Raw genomic sequence first — 24,705 nt, 5'->3', positions numbered from 1 at the left:
CTCACAGTTCTACATGGCTGGGGAGGCCTCAGGAAACTTACAATAATGGTGGAAGAGGAAGCAAACATGTTCTTCTTCACATGGCAGCAGGAGACAGAAGTGCCTAACAAAGGGGTAAAAGCCCCTTATAAAACCATCAGATATCATGAAAACTCACTTACTATCACGAGAACAGCACGAGGGTAACCACCTCCATGATTCAGTTATCTCCCACTGGGTCCCTCCCATGACAAGTGGGGATTATGAGAACTACAATTCAAGATGAGACTTAGGTGAAGACACAGCTAGGCCATATCAGGAGTCAATAAAGGTGTTTATCTTATAATAATTAATCAAGCTACATATTTGTATTGTATAATTTCCTGTAGTTGTGTTATATTTCAAAATGTCTTAGGTTATCTAAAACCTCTTATGAAGTTTATTATTGGAACCCTGTTCTGACACAATCTCCTGCATACAATTCACACTTCTAGTTAATTTATCTAGGTTTGTCCTTAGCTAAATAGGCATATTTTTCTCCAACATTCCCCCCAACACTAGAGACATTAGCAAGCTTTACATTGATGTTTCCCAAGATATTTGTCTTAATCAATAGATTTTAGTTTTTATCAGTTTAAGTTGACAGAAATACTGAATTAAAAACATAGAGTTCACATATGCCCCTGTACCCTTTATCAAAGATTTAAGAAATCATAAGAGAATCCAGAGGAAAATAAATTCTATATGTAGAGAAACAAAGATAAAAATGACATTTACATTATTCTCAAAAACCATGCAAGCAAGGAAGACAGTGGAAACAAATATTTAAGGTATTAAGAGAAAAAACCTTATCAACTTAGAATTCTTTAGCCAAAAAAATTATTCAAAGTGAATGAGAAACAAACATTATTTTGGACAAACAAACATTGAGATAACTTGTTGCCAGTAGACTTGTCTTATATCAAAAAACAAAAAAGTTAAATGCAATTATTTTAAAAGGAAAGAGAATTATACAGGTTAGAAACATAAATTATATGAAAAAGGAACAATATAAAAAATAAGTGAAGGTAAAATAAAACTATTTTTCTTATTCTTAATTGACCTAACAAATGGCAGTTTGTTCAAAATAACAATAGTAGCAATATATTTAATTATGCGTGCTTATGTATACATCTTTTATATATATTTATATGCTTATGTATTCTTATACGTAAATAAAATAAATAACAGAAATGATGCATGGGATAAAAGCAGAGAATTAGGATTTTTTTTATTATAAGGTACTCACAGTACCTGTGAAATGGTATAGTATTATTTGAAAGCAAACTTATGTTAGTTGTGAGTGTATATTGCAAACACTAGGGTAACCACTAAAATCACATTTTTAAAGTATAATTGATATACTAAGAATGAGAAAATATGGAAATTTATAAATACTAAGTTAAAAACTAAAAATGCAGGAAAAAAATGGAAAACATGGCTGGGTGTGGTAGCTTACACTTATAATCCCGACCCTTTGGGACACTGAGGCAGGAGGATCATTTGAGGCCAGAAGTTCAAGACCAGCCTGGGCAATGTAGCAAGACTCTGTCTCTACAAAAATTAAATAAAAATTAGCCAGGCTTTGTGGCACATGCCCGTAATACCAGGTACTCAGGGCTCAGGTAGGAGAATCACTTGGGCCTAGGATTTCAAGGGTACAGGGAGCTATGCTTATACCACCACACTCTAGCCTAATGAACAGAATGAGACTCTGTCTCTGAAAATAAGAGAATGAAAAACAAAAATAGAAACAAAGAACAAAGGCAACAAATAGAAAACAGAAAGAAATATGGTAGATATTTAATCCACCTATATTAATAATCATTTTAATATCAATGATCTAAATGCACCAATTAAAAATCAGAGATTAAACTATATGATGTCTGCAGGAAATGCACTTTAAATATAAAGACACACAAATTAAAAGTACATGGATCATGAATATATATATGTATTATATCATACTGGCACAAACAAAAGAAAGCAGGAGAAGCTATACAAATTTCAAACAGAACAAACCTCAAAGCAAGGAAATTTATCAGGAATGAAGAAAAGCATTGCATAATGGTATAAGAATTAACTTTCCAAGAAACTATGCTATGTTTCCGCATAACAAACCTAAATGTGCACGCACCTAACAAGAGAGTATTTAACTATGTGAGGCAAAAATTAATAGAACTGCAAGGAGAAATCAACGAATTCATTATCATAGTTGGAGATTTCAACAACACTCTATTGGAAATGCACAGATCCAGCAGGGTACAGTGGCTCATGCCTGTAATCTCAGCACTTTGGGAGGCCCAAAAGGCTGGATTATTTGATCTCAGGAGTTCAAGACCAACCTGAGCAATGTGGTAAAATTCTGTCTCTACAAAAAGACAAAAATGAGCCAAGTGTAGTGGTATTTGCCGGTATTCCCAGCTACTCAGGAGACTGAGGTGGGAGGATTGCTTGAACCCGGGAAGCAGTGGTTGAAATGAGATGAGATTGCATTACTGCACTCCAGTCTGGTGACAGAGTGAGACTCTGTCTCAAAAACAACAAAATAAAAAAAAAAAAAAGAAAGAAAGAAATGCCCGGATCCAGCAGGCAGAAAATCAGTAGAACTTAGGTGAACTCAGCAACACCATCAATTAACCGAATATAATTGACATCTATAGACTACTTTGTCCAACAACAGCAAAATACACACTCTCAAGATTACATGGAATAGTCACCATAATAGACCACCTTCTGGGCCATAAAACATATCCTAACAAATTTAACAAAATAGAAATCATACAGTGTCTGCTCTCAGACCACAATGTAAATAAACTGGAGTCAATAACAGAAAGAAAATTTTAAAATCCCACTAATCTCCACAAACATGTGGAGATTAAACAATATGTTTCTAAACAACATATGGGTCAAGGAAGAAATCACAACAGAAGTTTTAAAATATTTCAACTAAATGAAAATGAAAATACAGCTTAACAAAATTTGTGGGATGCAGTAAAAGCATTGTTTAAAGAGAAATTGATAGGATCGAATGCATCTATTAGAAAAAAATAAAGATCTAAAATTAATGATCTAAGTTTACACCTTAGGAAACTAGAAATAGAAGAGCAAATCAGGTGCAAAGTAAACAGAAGAAAAGAAATAATTAGAGCAGAAATAAAAAATCGGACACTAATAGAAAAAAGTTATCACAACCAAAAACTAGGTTTGAAAGATTAAAAAAAAAAAAAAGGATAAGGCTCTAGCCAGGCTAATCAAGAAGAAAAGAGGAAGGACACAAATTATCTATATCAGAAATAAATAAGGAGTTGTTACTACAGATCCCATGGATGCTAAAATGGACAGTTCTATGTCCACACAGAGGATCAATCACTTGAGAGACATAATTTGTCTAAACTCATACATGGAGAAATAGATGACCTAAATATGTTTACATTTATTACAGAAGTTGACCTTCCAAAACAGAAAGCACCATGTCAAGATGGACTCACTGGTGAATTCAACCAAATATTTAAGGAAAAAATTATACCAATTGTCTATAATTTGTTTTAGAAGTTAGAGCCAAGAGAATACTTCTTAACGCATTCTATGAGGCCAGCTTTATCCTAATAGGAAAATCAGATTAAGACATCACAAGAAAACTATGGACCAATATACCCCATGAACATAGATGCAAAACCTTAACAAAACATTAGCAAATCCAATCCAATGATGTATAAAAAGAATTATACACTGTGATGAAGTGAAATTTATTTCAGCTATTTAAGGCAGGTTCAACATTAAAAAATCAATTAATGTTATCCATAACATTAACAAGCTAAAAAAAACACTTGATTATATCAATATATACAAAAAATATTTAAGAAAACTCAACACCCATTTGTGATAAAAACTTTCAGTAAACAAAATTCAACACGGATTTGTGACAAAAACTCCCAGTAAACTAGAAATAGGGAAGAACTTCTTCACCTTAATAAAGAATATCTACAATAACCTACAGCTAACATCCTCAACTATGGTGAGAAACTTGAAGTTTTCCCACTAAGATCAAGAACAAGGCAAAGATGTCCCTCTCGCCAATACTTTACAACATTGTTCTGGAAGTACTAGATAACACAGTAAGACAAGAAAAGGAAATAAAGGAAATAAAAGGTATACAGATGAGAAAGTAAGAAATAAAACTGTATTTCTTTGCAGATGACATAATCATCTATGTAGAAAATCCAAAAGAATTGACAATTCTGGGAACTGATATGCAAGTTTACTAATATGTAAGATTGCAGAATGCATGGCTAATACACAAAAGTCAATCACTTTTCTATATGCCAGAAATGAACAAATAGACTTTTAATTGAGAACACAGTGCCATATACATTATCACTCAAAAAATAAAATACTTAGGCATAAATCTAACAAAATATATACAAAATCTATATGTGGAAAACTACAAACTGATGAATGAAATCAATGAAGAACTAAATAAATGGAGAAGTATTTTATGTTCATGGAGAGAAAGACTGAACACTGCCAAGATATCAATTCTTCCCAGCTTAATCTACAGATTAAATGCAATGAGAATAATAATCTCAGCAAGTTATTGTATAAATATCAACAAACTGATTCTAAAGTTTATATAGATAGGCAAAAGACCCAGAAAAGCAAACACATTATTGAAGGAGATGAGCAAAGTTAAACTGATACTACCTGACTTCATGATTTACTCTAAAACTACAGTAATCAAGACAGTGTGGTATTTGTTAAAGAACAGACAAATAAGGCTGGGTGCGGTGGCTCACACCTGTAATCCCAGCACTTTGGGAGGCCAAGGCAGGTAGATCATGAGGTCAGGAGATCAATACCATCCTGGCTAATACGGTGAAACCCCATCTCTACTAAAAATACAAACATTAGCTGGGCATGGTGGCAGGTGTCTGTAGTCCCAGCTACTCAGGAGGCTGAGGCAGGAGAATGGTGGGTGAACCCAGGAGGCAGAGCTTGCAGTGAGCCGAGATTGCGCCACTGCACTCCAGCCTAGGCAAGAGAGTGAGACTCCGTCTCTTAAAAAAAAAAAAAAAAAAAGAATAGACAAATAAATTTGTCTATTCAAATAGAAAGCAGAGTAGCAGACTAAAAAGAAATAGACCCAGATAAATATAGTCAACTGATCTTTGATAAAGGAGCAAAAGCAATACAATTAAGAAAAGACAGTCTTTTCAACTAACGATGCTGAACAACTAGACACCCACATACAAATAAATGAATCTAGGCCCAGATTTTACATTTTTCACCAAAATAACTGAAAATGTATCATAGTCCTAAAGGTAAAACACAAAACTGTAAAACTCATGGAAGATAATATAAGAGAAAGCCTAGATAACTTTGGGTATGGTGATGACTTTTTAAATATAATACCAAAGGCACAATCCATGAAAGAAAGAACTGATAACTGGACTTCATTAAAACTAAAAACTTTTGACCTTCAAAAGACATAATCAAAATAATGAAAAGACAAATTATTAATATCATATGTCTTTTGAGAATTGCAAGTTAAAATAATGAGATATCATTACATATTACTTAAGTGTTACATTAAAACACTAACAATATCAAATGCTAGCAAGGATGTGGAGCAACCAGAAGTCTCATGCATTACTGGTAAGAAAGCTAAATGCTACAGCCACTTTGGCAGTTTCTTACAAAAGAAAACATACTTGAAGGGAGGGGCCAAAATGGCCAAATGGAAACAGCTCTGGTCTGAAGCTCCCAGTGAGATGAATGCAGAAGGCAGGTGAATTCTGCATCTCCATCTGAGGTGCCAAGTTCATCTCATTGGGCAGCTGGTGCAACCCACAGAAAGCAGGAAGAAAGCAGGTGGGGTGTCATTTCACTCAGGAGCTTCACAGGGCAGGGAGACCTGCCTCCCTGAGGTAAGGGAAGTGGGGAGGGTCTGTCCTACCCACCAGGGGTACTATGCTTCTCCCACAGATTTTTGCAGTCTGCAGATCAGAAGATTCCCTCGTGAGCCTACACCACCAGGGCCCTGGGTCTCAAGCACAAACCTGGGCAAACCAATGACAGCCACTCCCACTGGTGGCTGTTTAGGCAGGCACTGAGCTGCAGGAGTTTTTACATACTCCAGTGGTACCTGGAACTCCAGTGAGGCAGGAGAACCATCCAGTCCCATGGAAAGGGGGCTGAAGCCAAGGAGGAGAGCCCAGCAGTCTCAATCAGTGGGTTCTACTCCCATGGATCCCTGCAAGCTAAGACCCACTGGCTTGAGATCCCCGCTGCCAGCAGAGTAGTCTGGAGAGTGCCTGGAATGACTAAGTTCCTGGGGGGAGGGATGACCACCATTAGTTGGCGGTTTGCCCCTGACAGTGCAAAGGAGCCTGAGAGGTTTGGACTGGGCCAAATTTCCCACAGTGCAGCAAAGTGGCTGTGGCAGGTTGTGGCCAGACTGCCTCTTTAGGTGGGACCCTGAGCCATCCCTCCTCACCAGGCAGGTCATCCCTGCAAGAATTCCAGCAGCTCCAGTCAGGGGCTTACAGACAGAACTCTCATCTCCCTGAGTCAGAGTACCTGAGGGGAGAGGCAGTTTCAGGTTCATCGGACTTAATCTTTTCTGCCTGCTGGCTCTGAAGAGATGAGATGAACCCGATGAGTGGGATTCCCCCAGCACAGTGCACCAGCTCTGCTAAGGGAATGTCAGACTCTACATAAGCGGGTCCTCGATCCCATGCCTCCTGACTGGGTGAGACTTCCCAACAAGGGTCACCAGACACCTCATACAGAAGAGTTCCAGCTGGCATCAGGCCAGTGCCCCTCTGGGGCGAAACTTCTGAAGGAAGAAGCAGGCAGCAATCTGCTGTTCTGCAGCCTCCACTGGTGATACCCATGTGAACAGGGTCTGGAATGGATCCCCAGCAGACCTGCAGCAGAAAGGCTGACTGTTAGAAGATAAATAAACAGAAAGTAACAACAACAACATCAACAAAAAAGACTCCACAAAAACCCCATTCAAAGGTCATGAGCCTCAAAGATCAAAGGTGGATAAATCCACGAAGATGAGGAAAAAACAATGAAAAAACGCTGAAAATTCCAAAAGCCAGAATGCCTCTTCTCCTCCAAATGATCGCAACAGTTCTCCTGTGAGGGCATAGAACAAGGCTGAAGCGGAGATGGATGAACTGACAGAAGTAAGCTTCAGAAAGTTGGTAATAACGAATTTCGCTGAGCTAAAGCATTATGTTCTAACCCAATGCAAAGAAGCTAAGAAGCATGATAAAAGATTACAGGAGCTGTTAACCAGAATAACCAGTTCAGAGAGGAACACAAATGACCTGATGGAGCTGAAAAACACAGCATGAGAACATCATGTTGCAAACACAAGTATCAATAGCCGAATTGACCAAGCAGAAGAGAAAATATCAGAGCTTGAAGACTATCTTGCTGAAATAAGGCAGACAGACAAGATTAGAGAAAAAAGAATGAAAAGAACAAAACTTCCAAGAACTATGGGACTATGTAAAAAGACAGATCCTACCACTGATTGGAGTACCTGAAAGAGACAGGCAGGATGGAATCAAGTTGGAAAACACACTTCAGGATATAATCCAGGAGAACTTCCCCAACCTAGCAAGACAGGCCAACATTCAAATTCAGGAAATCCAGAGAACCCCAATAAGATACTTCATGAGAAGATCAACCCCAAGACACATACTCCAAGGTCAGAATGGAAGAAAAAATATTAAGGGCAGCCAGGGAGAAAGGTCAGGTCACCGACAAAGGGAAGTCCATCAGACTATGAATTTTGAGTGACTACAATATGCCAATGTAGGTTATTAATTGTAATAAATGTACTGCTGGTGAAGAATGTTGATGTTAGAGACTGCTATGGTTTGAATGTGTCTCCAAAGTTCATGTGTTAGATACTTAATCCCCAATGCAATAGTGTTGAGAGGCAGGCCCTTTAAGAGGTAATCAGGTCATAATGTCCTTATAATGGGAGTGGGTTTACTATCACGAAAGTGGATTTGTTATAAAAGCAAGTTTGGTGCCTCTTGCTCTCTTTGTTATGCATGCGCTCTCTTGCCCTTCCAAATTTTGCCATGGGATGATGGAGCAAGATGTGTCTCTCAGTCTTGAACTTTCCAGCCTCCAGAACTATGAGCCAATAGATTTTGTTCATTATAAATTACCCAGTCTTGGGTATTCTGTAATAGCAGCACAAAACAGACTAAGACAGAGTCTATGTATGTGTGGCAACAAGGAGAAAATTAAAAAAAAAAAAAAAAACAAACTACCTGTCTCACAATTTTGCTGTGATCCCAAAAAGGCTCTAAAAATATGGTCTTTAAACAACAAAAAAAAGAGCAAAAGGAAAAAGGATATACTAGCAGCAGATCTTACAAGAATATCCAAATTTAAAGAGCCATCAAACCAGTGGTGAATTTAAATTTCCCTCCTCCAGTATCACTGCCCTGAACTTAATACAGCCAGAAACATGGAATTGAGCCTCTGTCAGCATAAAAATAGAGAGGGCTCCAGGAGAAGCACTAGAGGTATGGTCTGAGGAACAGAAAAGCAAACTCCTACCTCAAATACAGTATGAAAATACCACATTTATTTTTTCTCCCCCTCTTGTCTACATTCTCATGTGCCTCAAACCTCAGGCAATCTGATGATGGTAGGGGAAACTACAGCAACATGCAATAGCCAAAACCTTGAGAAAGGTTAATCCTCGGCCGGGCGTGGTGGCTCACGCCTGTAATCCCAGCACTTTGGGAGGCCGAGGCGGGCGGATCACAAAGTCAGGAGATTGAGACCATCCTGGCTAACACGGTGAAACCCCGTCTCTACTAAAAATACAAAAAAGTAGCCAGGCGTGGTGGCGGGCGCCTGTAGTCCCAGCTACTTGGGAGGCTGAGGCAGGAGAATGGCGTGAACCCAGGAGGCGGGGCTTGCAGTGAGCCGAGATCACGCCACTGCACTCCAGCCTGGGGGACAGAGCGAGACTCCGCCTCAAAAAAAGAAAAGAAAAGTCAATCCTCTCCATTCAGTAGAGCTGTGGCTCCATGAGAGTGGGGCCAAACCTCTTGCTTTTTTTTCTTCTCTCACTGTCTGTCTGCCACATGAGCTTAAAGATGCAGCCATAATTGCAGAAGTGTATGGTTCATCAGAATAAAAGGAGCCCCGCATTTCTAGCTGGAGGATGGAAAGGAGAAGCCCCTGGGAACCTGAAAGTACTGGTCAGATGGTGAAGAGGAAGAAACTTTAGAAAGAGACCCATGAACATTATTTATAAACTCCTGGATTCACCTGCCCCTCAACTTATGCATGCCTAGATATGGTTCTAATTGGTATACTAAAGATGCTAAGACCTGAACTAATGAATAGAGCATTGCACAGTTCCCAATTTCACCCCTGGTTGATGCACATAGCTGAATAGCACTACAAAGGCTTTCAGAATGGAACTGACATTGGAACCAGATCCCACAGATTGTCTTCATCTCACCAGGGTGATTGCTTGCTAAAACAATAGTATCAATATACTCCAAAATTTAAATAAGATCCAGTCTAACTAAATATTTGTTCAAAACGTTCAAATTGCAATCCAAAATTACACAGTATATGAAGAACCATGAAAATGTCAACTTCCATGAGGAAAGACGACACAAGCCAAGGAGGACACAACAGAGATGTTGGAACTATCTGACAAATACTTTAAAGCATTTGGTATAAAATGCTCAAAATACCCAATGAATGAAGAAATAAATGAAGTCATTTAACAACATTTAGAGTTCATCTTTTTCCGCGTCTGAATTACCTTTTCTCTAAATTGATTACCTTTTAAGTTGGGAGGAAAAAAACTCCAAACTTTTAAGTCCTAAGTTATAAAACCTTGATTTTCCCTAACTGTGGCAAAAGTCATTTTTTTCACTTACTAAATCATCATATAAAGCTATATATATATATATTTCCAGTGCATCCAATGTAACATAATTCCATTAGAATGCCCTACTAAGTTTTTACTTCAACCTTTTACTTTTTTGATTTGTAAATGTCCTTTACATACTATTTTCTACCTTTTCTCTCTTAAGAGCTTCCATGATAGGTTTTCTACCTATGTAATAATGATAGTATCTTGTATCTGAGTAACACTTTAGAGTTTGTATGGTTTTTGTTTTTTTTTAGTGAAATTAACTTTTTATTTTCAATCCTAAACTTAACCTTATCTCATTGTCTTACATCTTTCTCTCATTGTTCCCTCTCTTTAGTTGTTAGAACTGGGAATATAAATATATGCATGTTTTACACAAATTATAAGCCAATTTATGGACTCCCACATTCCATCTCTTATCCTTGAAAACTTTTTACTAGATCAGCACCTTTCCTGTGTGAGCCCATCACTACCACTACCTTCCCATTCCAGTCCTCACACTTACTCTGTAGAGCCCAGCTTCTTACCTGGGTTTGCAGGCAATTCAGATGGTGCAATGTCTTTCTCCACATTGTTCCTGTCATGCATTTTGCCTCCAGTTTCTATGAGTGATCTAAACCACAGTCTCTACGTTTTCAACCCCAAGAATGATTCAAAACAAGACAAAAAAAAAAGCCCAACGATTTAAATGTGTCAGTGTGTAACCTCCCCAGTAACTCAAAATGTCAAGCCTTTAAGTTAAATATGGCTAGAGGAACAAATGAAGCATAAATTGTTTCAAAAATCAGCTCATCACAACAGAATAAACTGGTGTTTGTAAGAATTTAAAAGAAAAAAAGTTGAAGCTACTTCTCTAACAGTATTTTGGTTACGAAAGAAACTAATGTTTGATAACTTAAAATTTTTTTGACTATTAAAAATTATAATTGTATTTTGTGCAGTACAAAGCAATATTGTGATAGAAAATAAGAATTTATTGAAAGGAAGGAGTTGGCTCTCAGAGGAAATGAATGTTAGGTAAGTAAAGACAACAGCAACTTTAATCTCAAATTAAAATTCATTCCCAAGAGTTTATGCTCATTCAAAAAATATCTTGTTTTCAATTTCTGCAAGATATTTTGGGAATTTGCTGCTATGGCTGCTACAACAACGTTTCAAAAATGGGCTTGAATGGTGTGCAGCTTCTGTGCTCACTCTGGCATAATCCAGGAGCACAGAGACTCTTTAGCAGCAGGAGCTTCTTGTCAGATGTGTTGATTTCTTGTATATAAATGCCGGTAAGGGCACCTTTTACTAAAGTATAATTTATAGTAATGTGCACAAATCATAAGCATATAACTAAACACATTCATTAAAAATATAACATGCAACAAGTGCTTAGATGAAGTATATCTTAAAACCACATAAAACAATACCAACATGCTATGTGCCCTACTCATGTCCTGCAATGCTCATTACCCCAAATATAATCTCTATCTTAACTCTTACAACATAAATTTATTTTCCCTGCTTTTGAATTCTATACAGTAGTCCCCCCTTACCTGTGAGAAATAAGTTCCAGATTGGACAGCTATTGCCTTAATCGAATAGAAACGAAGTTGAGTTAGGACTGAGTTCCAGTTTCTGTAAGATTCTATATAACTCTTTCTTTACTATTTCATCATTTCTAGTTTGTCCTAGGACCTATGATAAAGCCTTCTAGAAATTCCATCTGAGAACCTGCTTTTTATCAAAGCTGCTTCTCTTTGTTAGAAGTTGAATTTGGTTTTGTCTCCTGAACAACACGTGATTGCTAAAAGTTGAAGTCTGTTTTTCACACAGTTCTTCCTAACCTCTTTTCCTGTGAAATTTAATAATTTGAAAATTGCTTGAGAGAAAAATTTTTCTCATTTCTTTGGCCCTCTCTCCTCTCTGGGGGTTTTGGCCCTTCAAGTGCTTTAGGAAGAGATTTTTCTCTCCCCCCAAAAAATGCCTGGTATCCACTGCCCTCTCCCCAGAATCTCAGCATCTGACCCACTGCCAAGATGCCCCTAAGAGAAGGGTGGCTCCTGGAATGCTAACTCACTTCTCTGTGGCCCCTTTCCAGAATCTTTGTTCCCCCTCCAGTTGCCTTGAACACTCTCTAATATCTTAATGAAATCCTTTTTCTTCAATTCTAACTCTTCTAGTTGTTCTCAGCATGAGTTTGATGTCTCTCCAGTTATATTATCATACACAGAAGTGGATATGAACTGTCAGGCTTATCCCTTTCATATCCTTTTATGATTTCATTTTTAGCTTAAAGGGGACAGAAGGTAAACCCTGATAAATTTCACATCATCTTGGAATTTCCACACCAGTCTTGGACCTTCCAGTGAAACTATTACTTTTACTGTTACTAGCCTGGCATGACAACATGCCAGCTTATTACTGCTTACTATGCTCCATACACATTAATATGAGATTTAAATATGTGTTCTTATTTAATTGGCATAACTAATGAGGCTGATATGACCTTTATTTTTCAGATGATCTTGGGTGAGGGACTAATATGTCTAAGTTCACAGTAAGCTATAGAACCCATGACTGAAAGATCTGATATGAAAACTACTTTAAAGGTCAAATATCAAATGACAAGGTATTTGTGAGTTAATCACATCATTTATTCATATCAATCTCTTGGTTTCTACCTTGCTGTAAGTTTCTCCTTATGTGGAAACTAAACTGAAAGTAAGTTCATGAAGTCCTAAAGATGTACATAATCATTTACCCTTTAACAAATATTTTCAAACTTAACGTCTTTCAGCCAGCATGCCAGGTGGACTTTGAGGGTAGAGTAATGTCCCTTTCTTTAAGGAAGTTAATATGAAACTGAAAAATAAGTAGGTATACATGACTTATTGTAACACGATGTGAATGGCAGTAGAATAATTTATTAGGAGAGCAGTTAATGAGGGTACTTAACCCAGAAGAAGTTTTCCCAAGAAAGTACCACTCAAATGAGCTGGAGTTAGTTAAATAAAGTGAGGCATTTAGGCCAGGCATGGTGACTCATACCTGCAATCCCAGCACTTTGGGAGGCCAATGCGGGTGGATCACCTGAGGTCAGGAGTTCAAGATCAGCCTGACCAACATGGTGAAATCCTATCTCTACTAAAAATACAAAAATTAGCTGGGCATGGTGGCTTGCACCTGTAGTCCTAGCTACTTGGGAGGCTGAGGCAGGAGAATTGCTTGAACCCTAGAGGCAGAGGTTGCAGTGAGCTAAGGTTGCACCACGTGGGCGACAGAGTGAGACTCTGTCTTAAAATAAATAAATAAATACATCCTGGCTAACACAGTGAAACCCTGTCTCTACTAAAAATACAAAAAATTAGCCGGGCGCGGTGGCGGGGGTCTGTGGTCCCAGCTACTCGGGAGGCTGAGGCAGGAGAATGGCGTGAACCCAGGAGGCGGAGCTTGCAGTGAGCAGAGATAGTGCCACTGCAGTCCGGCCTGGGCGAAAGAGCGAGACTCTGTCTCAAAATAATAAATGAATAAATTAATTAATTAATTAAAAAAATAAAGTGAGGCATTTGAGGTGGAGGAAGAAGTCTTCCAGTTGAAGGAAGTCTTCTAGTTTCTTTAGTTAGGCCCAGAGAGAAGAGAATATATCTCAGAGTTGGGAAAACACCTGAAATCTGAGAGCTGGAGCATAAATTATGAAAGGAGAAACGTGACAAAATAACTCTCCAATTATCACAAGAGCTTTATATTAAACTATGTGAATCTCATGACTTCTAAGCCATCGTGCTTACTTTCTTATGCAACCTTGTGTTAAATAGCTGATACCATACATAAGATACAGTGATGTGCATTTACACTGTCCTTAGAGAATTCCAGTGTGAGGAAAAGAAGTACACATACAGAGTAATTTTAACTTCATTTAGAAAATAAATTTCTTTTTTCAAAATATAATTTTTTAGTTGACTCTATATTAGAAGGCAGAAATTGATGACTAATTGACCGGATATAAAAGGAAAGAAAAAAGCCCCTTCAAGGTACCCATTACTCTTCAATAGATGTGAGTGTCTCAACTAAGTAGTATAAAAGCAATATATTATCAGATTTTGCTTCATTGGAATAGCTGACTGATAAAAAGTTACAAGAAAGAACAAAAGTTTATAAAAATTATTTATTCTTAATGACCTGTATCCCACTTTTCTTGGGTTTTTGTGTTTGTGACAGCATGATGGATGGTAATGATATTGAATAAGTGAGGGATATAAAAGGCAGTGTATTATGATGTAAAAGAACACAGCTGACAGGGCGTGGTGGCTCACGCCTGTAATCCCAGTACTTTGGGAGGCCGAGGCAGGCAGATCACCTCAGGTCAGGAGTTGGAGACCAGCCTGGCCAACATGGCAAAACCCTGTCTCTACTAAAAATACAAAAACTGGCTGGGCGTGGTGGTGCGCACCTGTAATCCCAGCTACTTGGGAGGCTGAGGCAGGAGAATCGCTCGTACCCAGGAGGCGGAGGTTGCAGTGAGCCGAGATTGTGCCACTGCACTCCCACCTGGGTGACAGTGAGAGTCCGTCTCAAAAAATAAAAATAAAAAAAATAAAAAAAGAACACAGCCTTTGGAGCAAAACAAGCTCAATTCATATATGACTTTTGTAGCCTGACAGTTAATTTTAAATGTATGTGGAAAGCAGAATAATGACCCCCTAAAGACATTAATAAGCTAATTCCCAAAACCTTGAGGTAAGGATGTTATTTTACATGACAAAAGACATTTTGCAGATATGGTTAAGGGTCTAAAGACAGAGGGATTATTTTGGATAATCCAGGTGGGCCTAATCTAATCACAAGGGTCTTTATTAGGGGAAGGCAGGAATGTCACTGTCAGAGAGAGATTTGAAGACGCTGTGCTGCTGGCTTTAAAGCTGTAGCAAGGGACCGTAAGCTAAGGAATGCAGGCGGCCTCTGGAAGCTGAAAAAGGCAAGGAAACAGCTTCTTCCCTAGAGCCTCCGAAAGAAATGCAGCCCTATCAGTGGCACCCTAACTTTAGCCATTTTGAACCTCTCATTTCTAGACAGTAAGATAATAATTTGTGTTGTTTTTAATCCATTTGTCTTAGTTCATGTGGCCTATAACAAAATACCATAAAATGGGTAACTTATAAACAACAGAAATTTATTTCTCACAGTTCAGGAGGCTGGAAGTCCAAGATCAGAGCGCTGGCAGATTTGGTGCCTGGTGAGGGCCCACTTTCTGGTTCATTGATGGCAACTTCTAGATGTGTCCTCACATAGTAGAAGGAACAAGGGAGCTTTGGTGGGCCCCTTTTTTAAGGGCACTAACCCCATTCATCAGTGTTCTATCCTCATGACTTAATCACCTCCCAAAGGTTTCATCTCCTAATGCCATCACTTTGGGAGTCAGGATTTCAACATGTGAATTTGGGAGTGGGAGACACAAATATTGAGATCATAGCACCCCTAGTTTATGGTAATTTATTATTACACAATAATTATAGCATATTGATTAAACTCTCTCAGCCTCAAGATCTATATGAATAAAAGGAGTATAATAGCACCTTCCTTGACTGGTTTGTCCTGAGAAATGAAAACTTCATCAGTTAATATACCTATTAAGTTACAAGTAATTCATACCTGCTTTAGGAAGTATTACGAACTTCAACATCTAAAATCTTCCTGGCGATGCTTTGATCTGGAGAATATCTACAACCTTTTTCTTTAGGGCTCAGATAATGTCATTTCCCTCAAGTGCGGAACGTTGGCCAGAAACTCTTCTGATTGGTCAGTGCCTGGGTTTAAATATTCTGAATATCGATGTTTCCTCAAGACTAGGAGAAAGGGTGTGCTTCATCCTAGTGCGTCATGATAACGATCTAAGAGAAATGGATGGATGAAGCCCATTAGGCAGGGCGGCTACTGTTAAACAGCTTAGCAGAGAAAGAAGAGAAAATTACCCTCCTGAAGAAGCAAATTCACTGAGCCCAAAGAGGCCATGGTGAATTGATCATGGGCAAAAATCACTCCATTTGCAGGGCCAGATATGTGAACGTGCAACCTGTGTGGTAGCACAGTTTATCATGCTTAAAGGGCCCCACAGGTGGCTTAATGCTTTATCATCAATGTCTCAAAATTATTAATAATTTTTGAACAAGATGTTTTACATCTGTATTCTGCTCTAGATCCTGCAAATTATGTTACAGTCTCTGACTCTGTGTGCATGACAAGGGTGAATTATTTTTTGCTTCATTTCATGTAGCTTTTATTTTATAATTAAACTTTTTATTTTGAGCTAGTTGTAGATCCACATGCAGTTGTAAGAAATACTACAGAAAGATCCCACATCTTCTTTACTCAGTTTCTCCCAATGGTAACATCTAAAAAACTACACTATAATATCACGACTAAGATAATGCCATTGATACAATGAGGAAACGAAACTCTTCCATCACCACGGAGATCCACACCACCCTTTCTCCATACTGCCCCTTCTTCTCCACTCACCCATCCATAACCCTCATTCTCTATCTGTACAATTTTGTCATTTCAAGAATGTTATGTAAATTAAATCATACAGAATGCAATCTTCAGTAATTGGCTTTTCTTACTTAGCCCAAGTACTTTGAGATTCAAGGAAGTTGTTGTATGTATCATTAGCCCATTCCTTTTTATTGCTGAGTAGTATTCCATTGTATGCCTATAACAGAGTTTACTTAATTATTCAGCCATTTTGAGACATACGGTTGTTTACAAGTTTTGACTATTATGAATAAAGCTGTTATGCACATTTTATATACAGGCTTTTGTGTAAATATAAGTTGTCATTTGTGTGACAGAAATGTCTACAAATGTAGTAACTAGATTGTATGAGAGTTTAATATTAAAAGAAACTGTCAGAGTCACAAGATGGCAGAATAGAAGGCCCTAAACTCTCCTTCCCCACCATCAATTCAACAGCAACACACAGGCAAATTCCCATCATTGGAAATCCAGAAACTGACTGAGCCACTCCTGCACCCTAGGCGAGTGTGAAACTATCCACATCACAACTGATAGGAAAAAACTTGCACACACTGTGATCATAACCCCCAACCCTAATACAACGCCATATGATCGGGAAGGAACTCCCATCTCTTAGTCCATCCCTGAGGAGTGAAGGGTTTGGACCACCTATCTGGTATCACAACTTCTCTAGATACTACCAGAGAGACTGGTTTCTAATTTCCCTGTTTTGGTGAGCTGACAGGGCCCAGCATCTGCTAAACCTCTGGGGCTACACAAAACAAAACAGCAGTTGTTTTTAAAATAATAATTGTTATAGCCCTGTTACTTCAAATATTTTCAGAGCGGTTTTTAATAAGCATGTGGGTACTTCTCCCTGCTCCCCACTTTGGCTCAGTGCAGAGTGATAAAGCCCGGCTTCCAGCTTCTCTCTGAAAAGCAAAGGAGACAGACCAAATAACTAGCACCCCAGCTTTTCTGGCTGCTACCTGAGGAACTGGATTTTATCTTACATATCTGAGAGCACTCAAAGGACCTGGCATACTCTAGATGCCTGAGGACCATTAAGAGCAAACATTGTGGTTTCAACTACCAGGAAGATACCCAGAACCTCTGTCTAGACTGATTGGTAAAGTTGTTGTCCTGTATGAGACCTGTCTGTGAAGACTGGAAAGGAAGCTATTTTATCTGGTGCACAGACACCAATGCAGAGAGTCAAGGAAAATAAAGAAATGGAAAATACGTTCTAAATGTTACCCACACAACAGGTGGGTTTAGTCACTTGGCAGGTATCAACCCAATGACCACAGCCAGGGAGGATTTAGCAAGGAGATTTTGTTACTTACAGAAAGTAAAGAGAACACTGGACAAAGCTCCCAAAGTAGTACCTCCCCAAGCCGGGAGGTGGGTCAGGTTTTATAAGCATAGGGTAGTGAGGAATAATCTGATTGGATCTTGCAATGAGGTGATGCTGGGAGGCAAGATCTGACTGGATCCTGCCATGAAGTGATGCCTGAATTCTATCCAGTTGGATCCTGAATCCTGCCATCCTATGTCCACTTCTTACTTCGGTCCCTGTACCTCAGTCTGAATGATTAGGTTTCCCTTGTGGTTGCACTTGTTTCACCTGTCCATGCTCAGGTTACATGACCTGAGGGTCCATGACAACTGAAGAACAACTCACAGCTTTGTTACCATAAAAGTTGAACCATGCATGTTTATTGCTGCACTATTCACAATAGCCAAGACATGGAATCAATGTAGATGCCTATCAACAGTGGATTGGATAAAGAAAATGTGGTACATATACACCATGGAATACTACACAGTCATAAAAAAGAACAAAGTCATGTCCTTTGCAACAAAAGATGCAGCTGGAAGCCATCATCCTAAGTAAATTAATGCAGACACAGAAAAACAAATACCACATACTCTCACCTATAAGTGGGAGCTAAATGCTGGAAACATGTGGACATAAAGATAGGAAAAACAGGCTTCGAATTAAGAGAGCAGGGAGAGAGGGAAGATAAGGCAAGTTCTGAAAATCTACCTATTGGATATTATGCTCACTACCTGAGTGATGGGATCATTGGTATTGTAAGCTCAGCATCATGCAATATACCCATGTTAACAAACCTGCACATGTACTTCCTAAATCTAAAATAAAATTTGAAATATAAACAAAACAAAAAACAAACCGAAACATCTTGCTGGTAATACAGAAAATATGGCTCATGGTAGTGGAAGCCCCCATAAAGCATGTGTGATTCAAAAAAATAAGAATCATAGCTGAAAAAGGAAACATACAGACCGACCATATCTATAGGAAGCACTCTGTAAATGAGGTAGCATAGAAAAAAAAGATTATGTTGAATAAAAAAAAAAGTTGAACCAGATTTGTTAGGAAAGCAGGAGCATAGGAAAGCCAGAGTGACACTATTTTAAAATCAACTCCATCTAAAAACTAGCAAGGCACGTTCCTTGACAGTCATGACCTATGATTATAAGATGTTTACAGCTAAGGAATTGATATAGTAATGCTGCAAGGACAGACTCCTATGACAGCAGAATGTCCAGATGTCCCAACATCACGTAACAATACATGCTTTTAAGATAGCTATAGTCATACTTTGATGTACTTATGCACTAAGATGACAAGGATAAGTTTCTTTATATCAACACAGTACTAAATTTTGTCACACTGACAGCCTACCCACATGTAGACATAGCTTAGGTTTTACATAGATAAAACCCCTATAAAAGAAGAGTTTAAAACAAAGACAGCACATTCCTCCTCTTGCTTTTGGAGGATGCCCTACTCTGTAACTGAGTAGCTTTCAATAAACTGTCTATTCTCTCTACACTCTGTGACTCTCCTTGAATTCCTTCCTGCAGGAGATCCAAGAACCCTCTTTCGCGGTCTGGTTCAAGAGCCCCTTTCTGACAACAGATTAGTCTGGAGCAGTTACAAATCCCCTCCTTTTTTATGTCCATTCCTCAATCTTGAGGGAAAGGGATGATGACCATTCTAACTACTTCTTGCTGATTAGGGACATAAATGTTCGTTAGAGTAATAAAGTTGTTTAGCACTTTGCTGTAGGAGTTCCCTGGTATTAGGGCTGCATTTCAGATGGAGTTGTTTCCATCCAGTTCTAGAGAAAGGTACAGAGAGTTAACAACTTAACGTTGTTTGCTCCAGAGAACAAAGGGAATGCTCAGATTTTATATCAAGTGTTCATACCCAGGCTCCCAATCAAGTCTTCTAAACAAATGAATGGTTAAAATTTGAAACTCGCTTAGTTTTCATTAGTCAATACAGCGGATCCCTGATTAGCTGACACAAGTGAGCTTTAGTTGATTGATTTAGGTGAGTCTTGAAAGTCCCAAAGTTAAGGAGTGTGGGTTTTCCAGGAACTCAGAGCATTTCTATGAAATCTAGTTAGCAAATGGCTGCTGTGTGCTATTTAAATTTAGGTCCAGTTAGTCACTCAGAATCCATCTTGAAGGACTGGCTCAAACATGCTGGTAAACAGCATTGCATTCCATCCAACAGAGAAGTGGTTGGCTACCTGCTCTGGGCCCATCGGATCCCTTGCAGGAATCCTAGTGGCAGCGCAGTGGCCAATAGAGCAACTAGAGCCATTTACTTAGGGGAGGCATTCAGGAAAGTACTGGTTAAATGTGAACCAAAGTCTCTTGGGTTAAGTTGGTTCCTATTTCCAGCTGGAGTGAGTTTAGAGTCTCAAAGATTGCATGGGCAGGATCCTGGTGGGGATCTCTTGTAGACATCTGTTAAAAACAAGTTAGAGCAATTCTAAAGGGGAGTCAAATGCTTAGCCAAAATGTGACGGGTATCATTAAGATGTGTAGGGTAGAATGCAGAAGAAATCCTATACCAAGGAGAAAGCAGCTGAAAATATCTGGACATTGGAAATTTTATCCACTAAGTCCAGCGTGGAGGCTTTCTGAAAATGTCTCTTTCAGAGATTTTGCCGACTTTAAGCCTGTTTAAATATGACTGGAAGTATTTACCCAGGTACAGCAGCAAGTGTTAGAAGTCACTGAGCAGGCCAGGTGCAGGGGCTCATGCCTGTAATCTCAACACTTTGGGAGGCCAAGGCAGGTGGATCACCTGAGGTCAGGAGTTCGAGGCCAGAGGCCAGCCTGGCCCACACGGCGAAACCCAATCTCTACTAAAAATACAAAAATTAGCCGGGTGTGGTGGCACATGCCTGTAACACCAGCTAATTGGGGGGCTGAGGCATGAGAATCACTTGAACTTGGGAGATGGGAGGTTGTAGCGAGCTGAGATCATGCCACTGCACTCCACTCTGGGTGATAGAGTGAGACTCCATTTAAAAAAAAAAAAAGTCACTGAACAATAAGATCTCATTACTGACCATAGTATCTTATGGATCTAGTTTGTTCCCAATTCTGGTATCTAATGTCCCTAGTTGGTCAGATTTTTAAGAAGGGGAAGTCACCTGAATGTCCCTGGAGCATCCCTAGTCACAATCGAGGCAAGAGGGTTGGGGGACTCCATCAGGACTGTTATAACCTAATATTGGAGGAACTTAGGAGAATTCAGGATCTAGTTCAGTCTACAGGCAGATAACAAGGACTTGAAGACAATGTACAGGGTTAAAATCTAAAAACAGGTGTAACTTTGCTTTCCTTAGAAGCATAACTTTTTCCCCCCGTTGATGATGTAGGAGATCTTAGATTTTAGAACCTCTTGAGGCTAGGAAATTAAACCAAAGCAGCCTTTGGATTTTGCTTATAATAAGGTTCTTGAACCTGCCAGAAAGTGACAATTTTTACTCATTCCCTGTAAAGCTGGGAACTCATGAAGTAAGGCATTTTATGTACTTTTTTTTTTTTCTTCTCTGAGACACAGTCTTACTCTGTCGCCCAGGCTGGAGTGCAGTGGTGGGATTTCCACTCACTGCAACCTCCACCTCCTGGGTTCAAGCAATTCTCGTGCCTCAGCCTCTTGAATAGCTGGGACTACAGGCGTGTGCCACGATGCCTGGCTAATTTTTGTGTTTTTAGAAGAGATGAGGTTTCACCATTTTGACCAGGCTGATCTCAAACTCCTGGCCTCAAGTGATCCACCCACCTCAGCCTGCCAACATGCTGGGATTACAGGTGTGAGCCACCACCCCTGGCCTCTATGCACATTCTTAAATATGACATTTCAAGCCAAACCTTAGCAATATAAACAATGTTTCCAATTGGATCCTGCTTACAAAGAAAGAGTGGATTTTTACTGAACTTGTATAAATAAAAATAAAAATATTCACAAATAGTTTCTGAATTTTGCAGGAATCAAGTAGAGAGAAAAAGTAAATGCTTCCATATTTGTTCACAAACGATTATTTATCAAATTATTGCAAATAATAGATAGCTTGTGACAGAAAATTTCCTTGGCTCTGGAAAATAAAACATTTAAGTCATAAAAACATCCTTATAAATTAATTTTATGTAATTAATTTTGTTTTGCTTGATCTTAATTAGCAATTTTGGACTACAGATGATTGCGAATGCTTCCAAAGAAGAAATTAAAATAATAACTGTGAATGACAAAAACCCAGAACAGCCATAGGTAAAGATCTGATTAAAGTTACCAATTAACAAGGAAATTTAAGTGTTTCTGTGGCATACAATCATCCAACATAAAAACTGCAATTATTACACGTATCTCAGCATGTCAGTATCTTAGGAATCTCATAAAATTTCACATTTCTATAAATGATGAACTTACACAAACATAGCTTAAAGAAAGGTAAAACACCATTTCTTATTTGACAATGCTTCCAGTAGTATTTGCCAAATAAGCCTAATCATTTAATAACTCTACAAGAAAGATATGCCTTTTGAGGGGCATATCTAGGGGGTCCACCTGGAAAAATCCCAGTCAATTTTAGGCCAAAAGGCTTAATTTAGGATTTGGATTCTAGAGAAACCTGCCAAAGATGTCAAAAAGCCTAAAATACTTCCTTCAACAGATAATAAGTCACTGCTAAGAATACTACTCATTTGGGATATATGCCCAAAGGACTATAAATCATGCTGCTATAAAGACACATGCACACGTATGTTTATTGCAGCATTATTCACAATAGCAAAGACTTGGAACCAACCCAAATGTCCAACAATGATAGACTGGATTAAGAAAATGTGGCACATATACACCATGGAATACTATGCAGCCATAAAAAATGATGAGTTCATGTCCTTTGTAGGGACATGGATGAAATTGGAAATCATCATTCTCAGTAAACTATCACAAGAACAAAAAACCAAACACCGCATATTCTCACTCATAGGTGGGAATTGAACAATGAGAACACATGGACACAGGAAGGGGAACATCACACTCTGGGGACTGTTGCGGGGTGAGGGGAGGGGAGAGGGGGGAGGGATAGCATTGGGAGATATACCTAATGCTAGATGATGAGCTAGTGGGTGCAGCACACCAGCATGGCACATGTATACATATGTAACTAACCTGCACATTGCGCACATGTACCCTAAAACCTAAAGTATAATAATAATAAATAAATAAATAATCTACATCATAGTAGGTGTAATGTAGGTATCTATTTTAACTAAGTTTTTGTATTTATGTGTTCATTATTATCCTTAGTATTATTCTTTTGATGCCTATAGAGCCAGTAGTGATATCCTCTCTTTAATTTCTGATATTGTGTCTTCTCTCTTTTTTATTATGTTTTTCTAGAGGTTTGGAAATTTTAATGATATTTGTATCAGATTTTGTCATCATGTTTCTTTATTGTTTTAGTATTTATGTTTTCTTAATTTTCTCTCTTAACTTTTTTATTTTTGTTCTGTGTCATGTGGTTTATTTTTCCCTAGGATCTTGAGATGGGAACTTGGATAATTGATTGAATACATTTTCTCTTTCATTAAAGATGTACTCAATGCTATAAATTTCTCTCTCAACACTGTTTTAGCTCTATCTCACAATTTATAATTTGTATTTTCATTTTCATTCAGTTTAGTGTGATTTTAGATTTCCTTGGAAGCTTCCTTTTAAACTCATGGATTATTTAGGATGTGCTGTTCTGCTTCCAAGTACTTCAGATTTTTCTGTAATCTTCTATTATTCATTTCTAGTTAGATTCCACTGTTGTTACAATATACATTATTCTGCAAGATTGCAATTCCTTAAATGTATTAAAGTTTGTGCTATGATAAAAAAAAAAAAAAGAATACTACTCATTTAATCAGAGTGACAACCTAAAGACCTCAGAAAGTTACATGGATGGAAAAACCTTTACCCTTTTAAAGCTCAGTTTCCCTAAGCAGTCAAAGCCTAATAAAGACACCATGAAGCACTGGGAATTATCTTGGTAAAACACAGAATCTTTGTTTCCTAGGCCAGTTACCTTGATCAGGGGAATACATTTAGTGACAACATAGAAGTCCTAGTAACAAAACAATTTTGACACATTAAGAAAAAACAACAATATAGAATCAAGTTTTGCTGAAGTAAAATGTTGCCTTTCTAGACCTTTAAGATAAACCCCAAACCAGGACTAGACAGTTCTCAGGAAGGAATGTGGCAGAAATAGGAATTAGTTTGTAATTCAGAGAATGGCTGTTAAGGAAACATTGCAGAATTAAAAATCAAAGCCTCTTGTAATCCTACTAAGAACAAATCAATATTTTAAGAGACTCATATTGTTTTAATGTAGGAGACCAAAATTTAAGTTTTGTATCAGTGCATCTTAATATCAAAGTTCCATTTTTTCCAACTTTTATTTTAGATTTAGGGGATCCATGTGCAGGTCTGTTACTTGCAGTTTTTCCAGGGGCATGGTGGAAGCTGCTGATGAGTCTACCATTCTGGAGTCTGGAGGATGGTGGCCCTCTTCTCACAGCTCTACTAGGTAGTATCTCAGTGGGGACATAACTGGCAACTGTAGACATAACTGTTTGGCTTGCTACAAATCCATTTTCTGTTTATGTAGATTCTGTCACTGTTTACTCCATTGTCATTCAGGAAGGCACATTCTCCACCTCCTCTGATAGCAAGCCTAAATCCAAACACAAAAATATTAAATATTTGTAAGTTAGACACCTGCATTTGTTCCTCCCCTATGTTCTGCACCCCCTCCATATTTTAATGTGAATAAGAGAAAAGCAAAAGTCTGTCATTAATATTGCTTCATAGTAATATAAACCATTTCTGTATTTAGTGTCCTTTATGTCCTCAAGGT

At 38.3% G+C, this 24,705-nt stretch overlaps 1 protein-coding gene across 16 annotated transcripts in view; it reads right to left on the bottom strand.

The window, feature by feature from the left end:
- Window positions 1–24,705, bottom strand: part of CLEC2D (C-type lectin domain family 2 member D) — a 53,370-nt gene that overhangs the window by 17,221 nt on the left and 11,444 nt on the right. For 4 of the 16 annotated variants that reach the window (XM_063712018.1, XM_063712017.1, XM_063712020.1 and 1 more), the window contains one exon: window positions 42–24,522. In XM_063712018.1, coding sequence (XP_063568088.1) covers window positions 42–147 — 106 coding nt within the window. In that variant the 5' untranslated portion in view covers window positions 148–24,522. Of the gene's footprint in view, window positions 1–5; window positions 24,523–24,705 lie in introns of all 16 variants that reach the window. The other 12 variants (XM_063712021.1, XM_054526796.2, XM_054526800.2 and 9 more) reach the window with 12 other exon arrangements.

The sequence above is a fragment of the Pongo abelii genome, chromosome 10 (genome assembly GCF_028885655.2).
Source record: "Pongo abelii isolate AG06213 chromosome 10, NHGRI_mPonAbe1-v2.0_pri, whole genome shotgun sequence".
Classification (NCBI taxonomy): domain Eukaryota; kingdom Metazoa; phylum Chordata; class Mammalia; order Primates; family Hominidae; genus Pongo; species Pongo abelii.
Note: the sequence above shows the minus strand (reverse complement) of the source record. Positions and strands in the feature narration are given on the sequence as shown.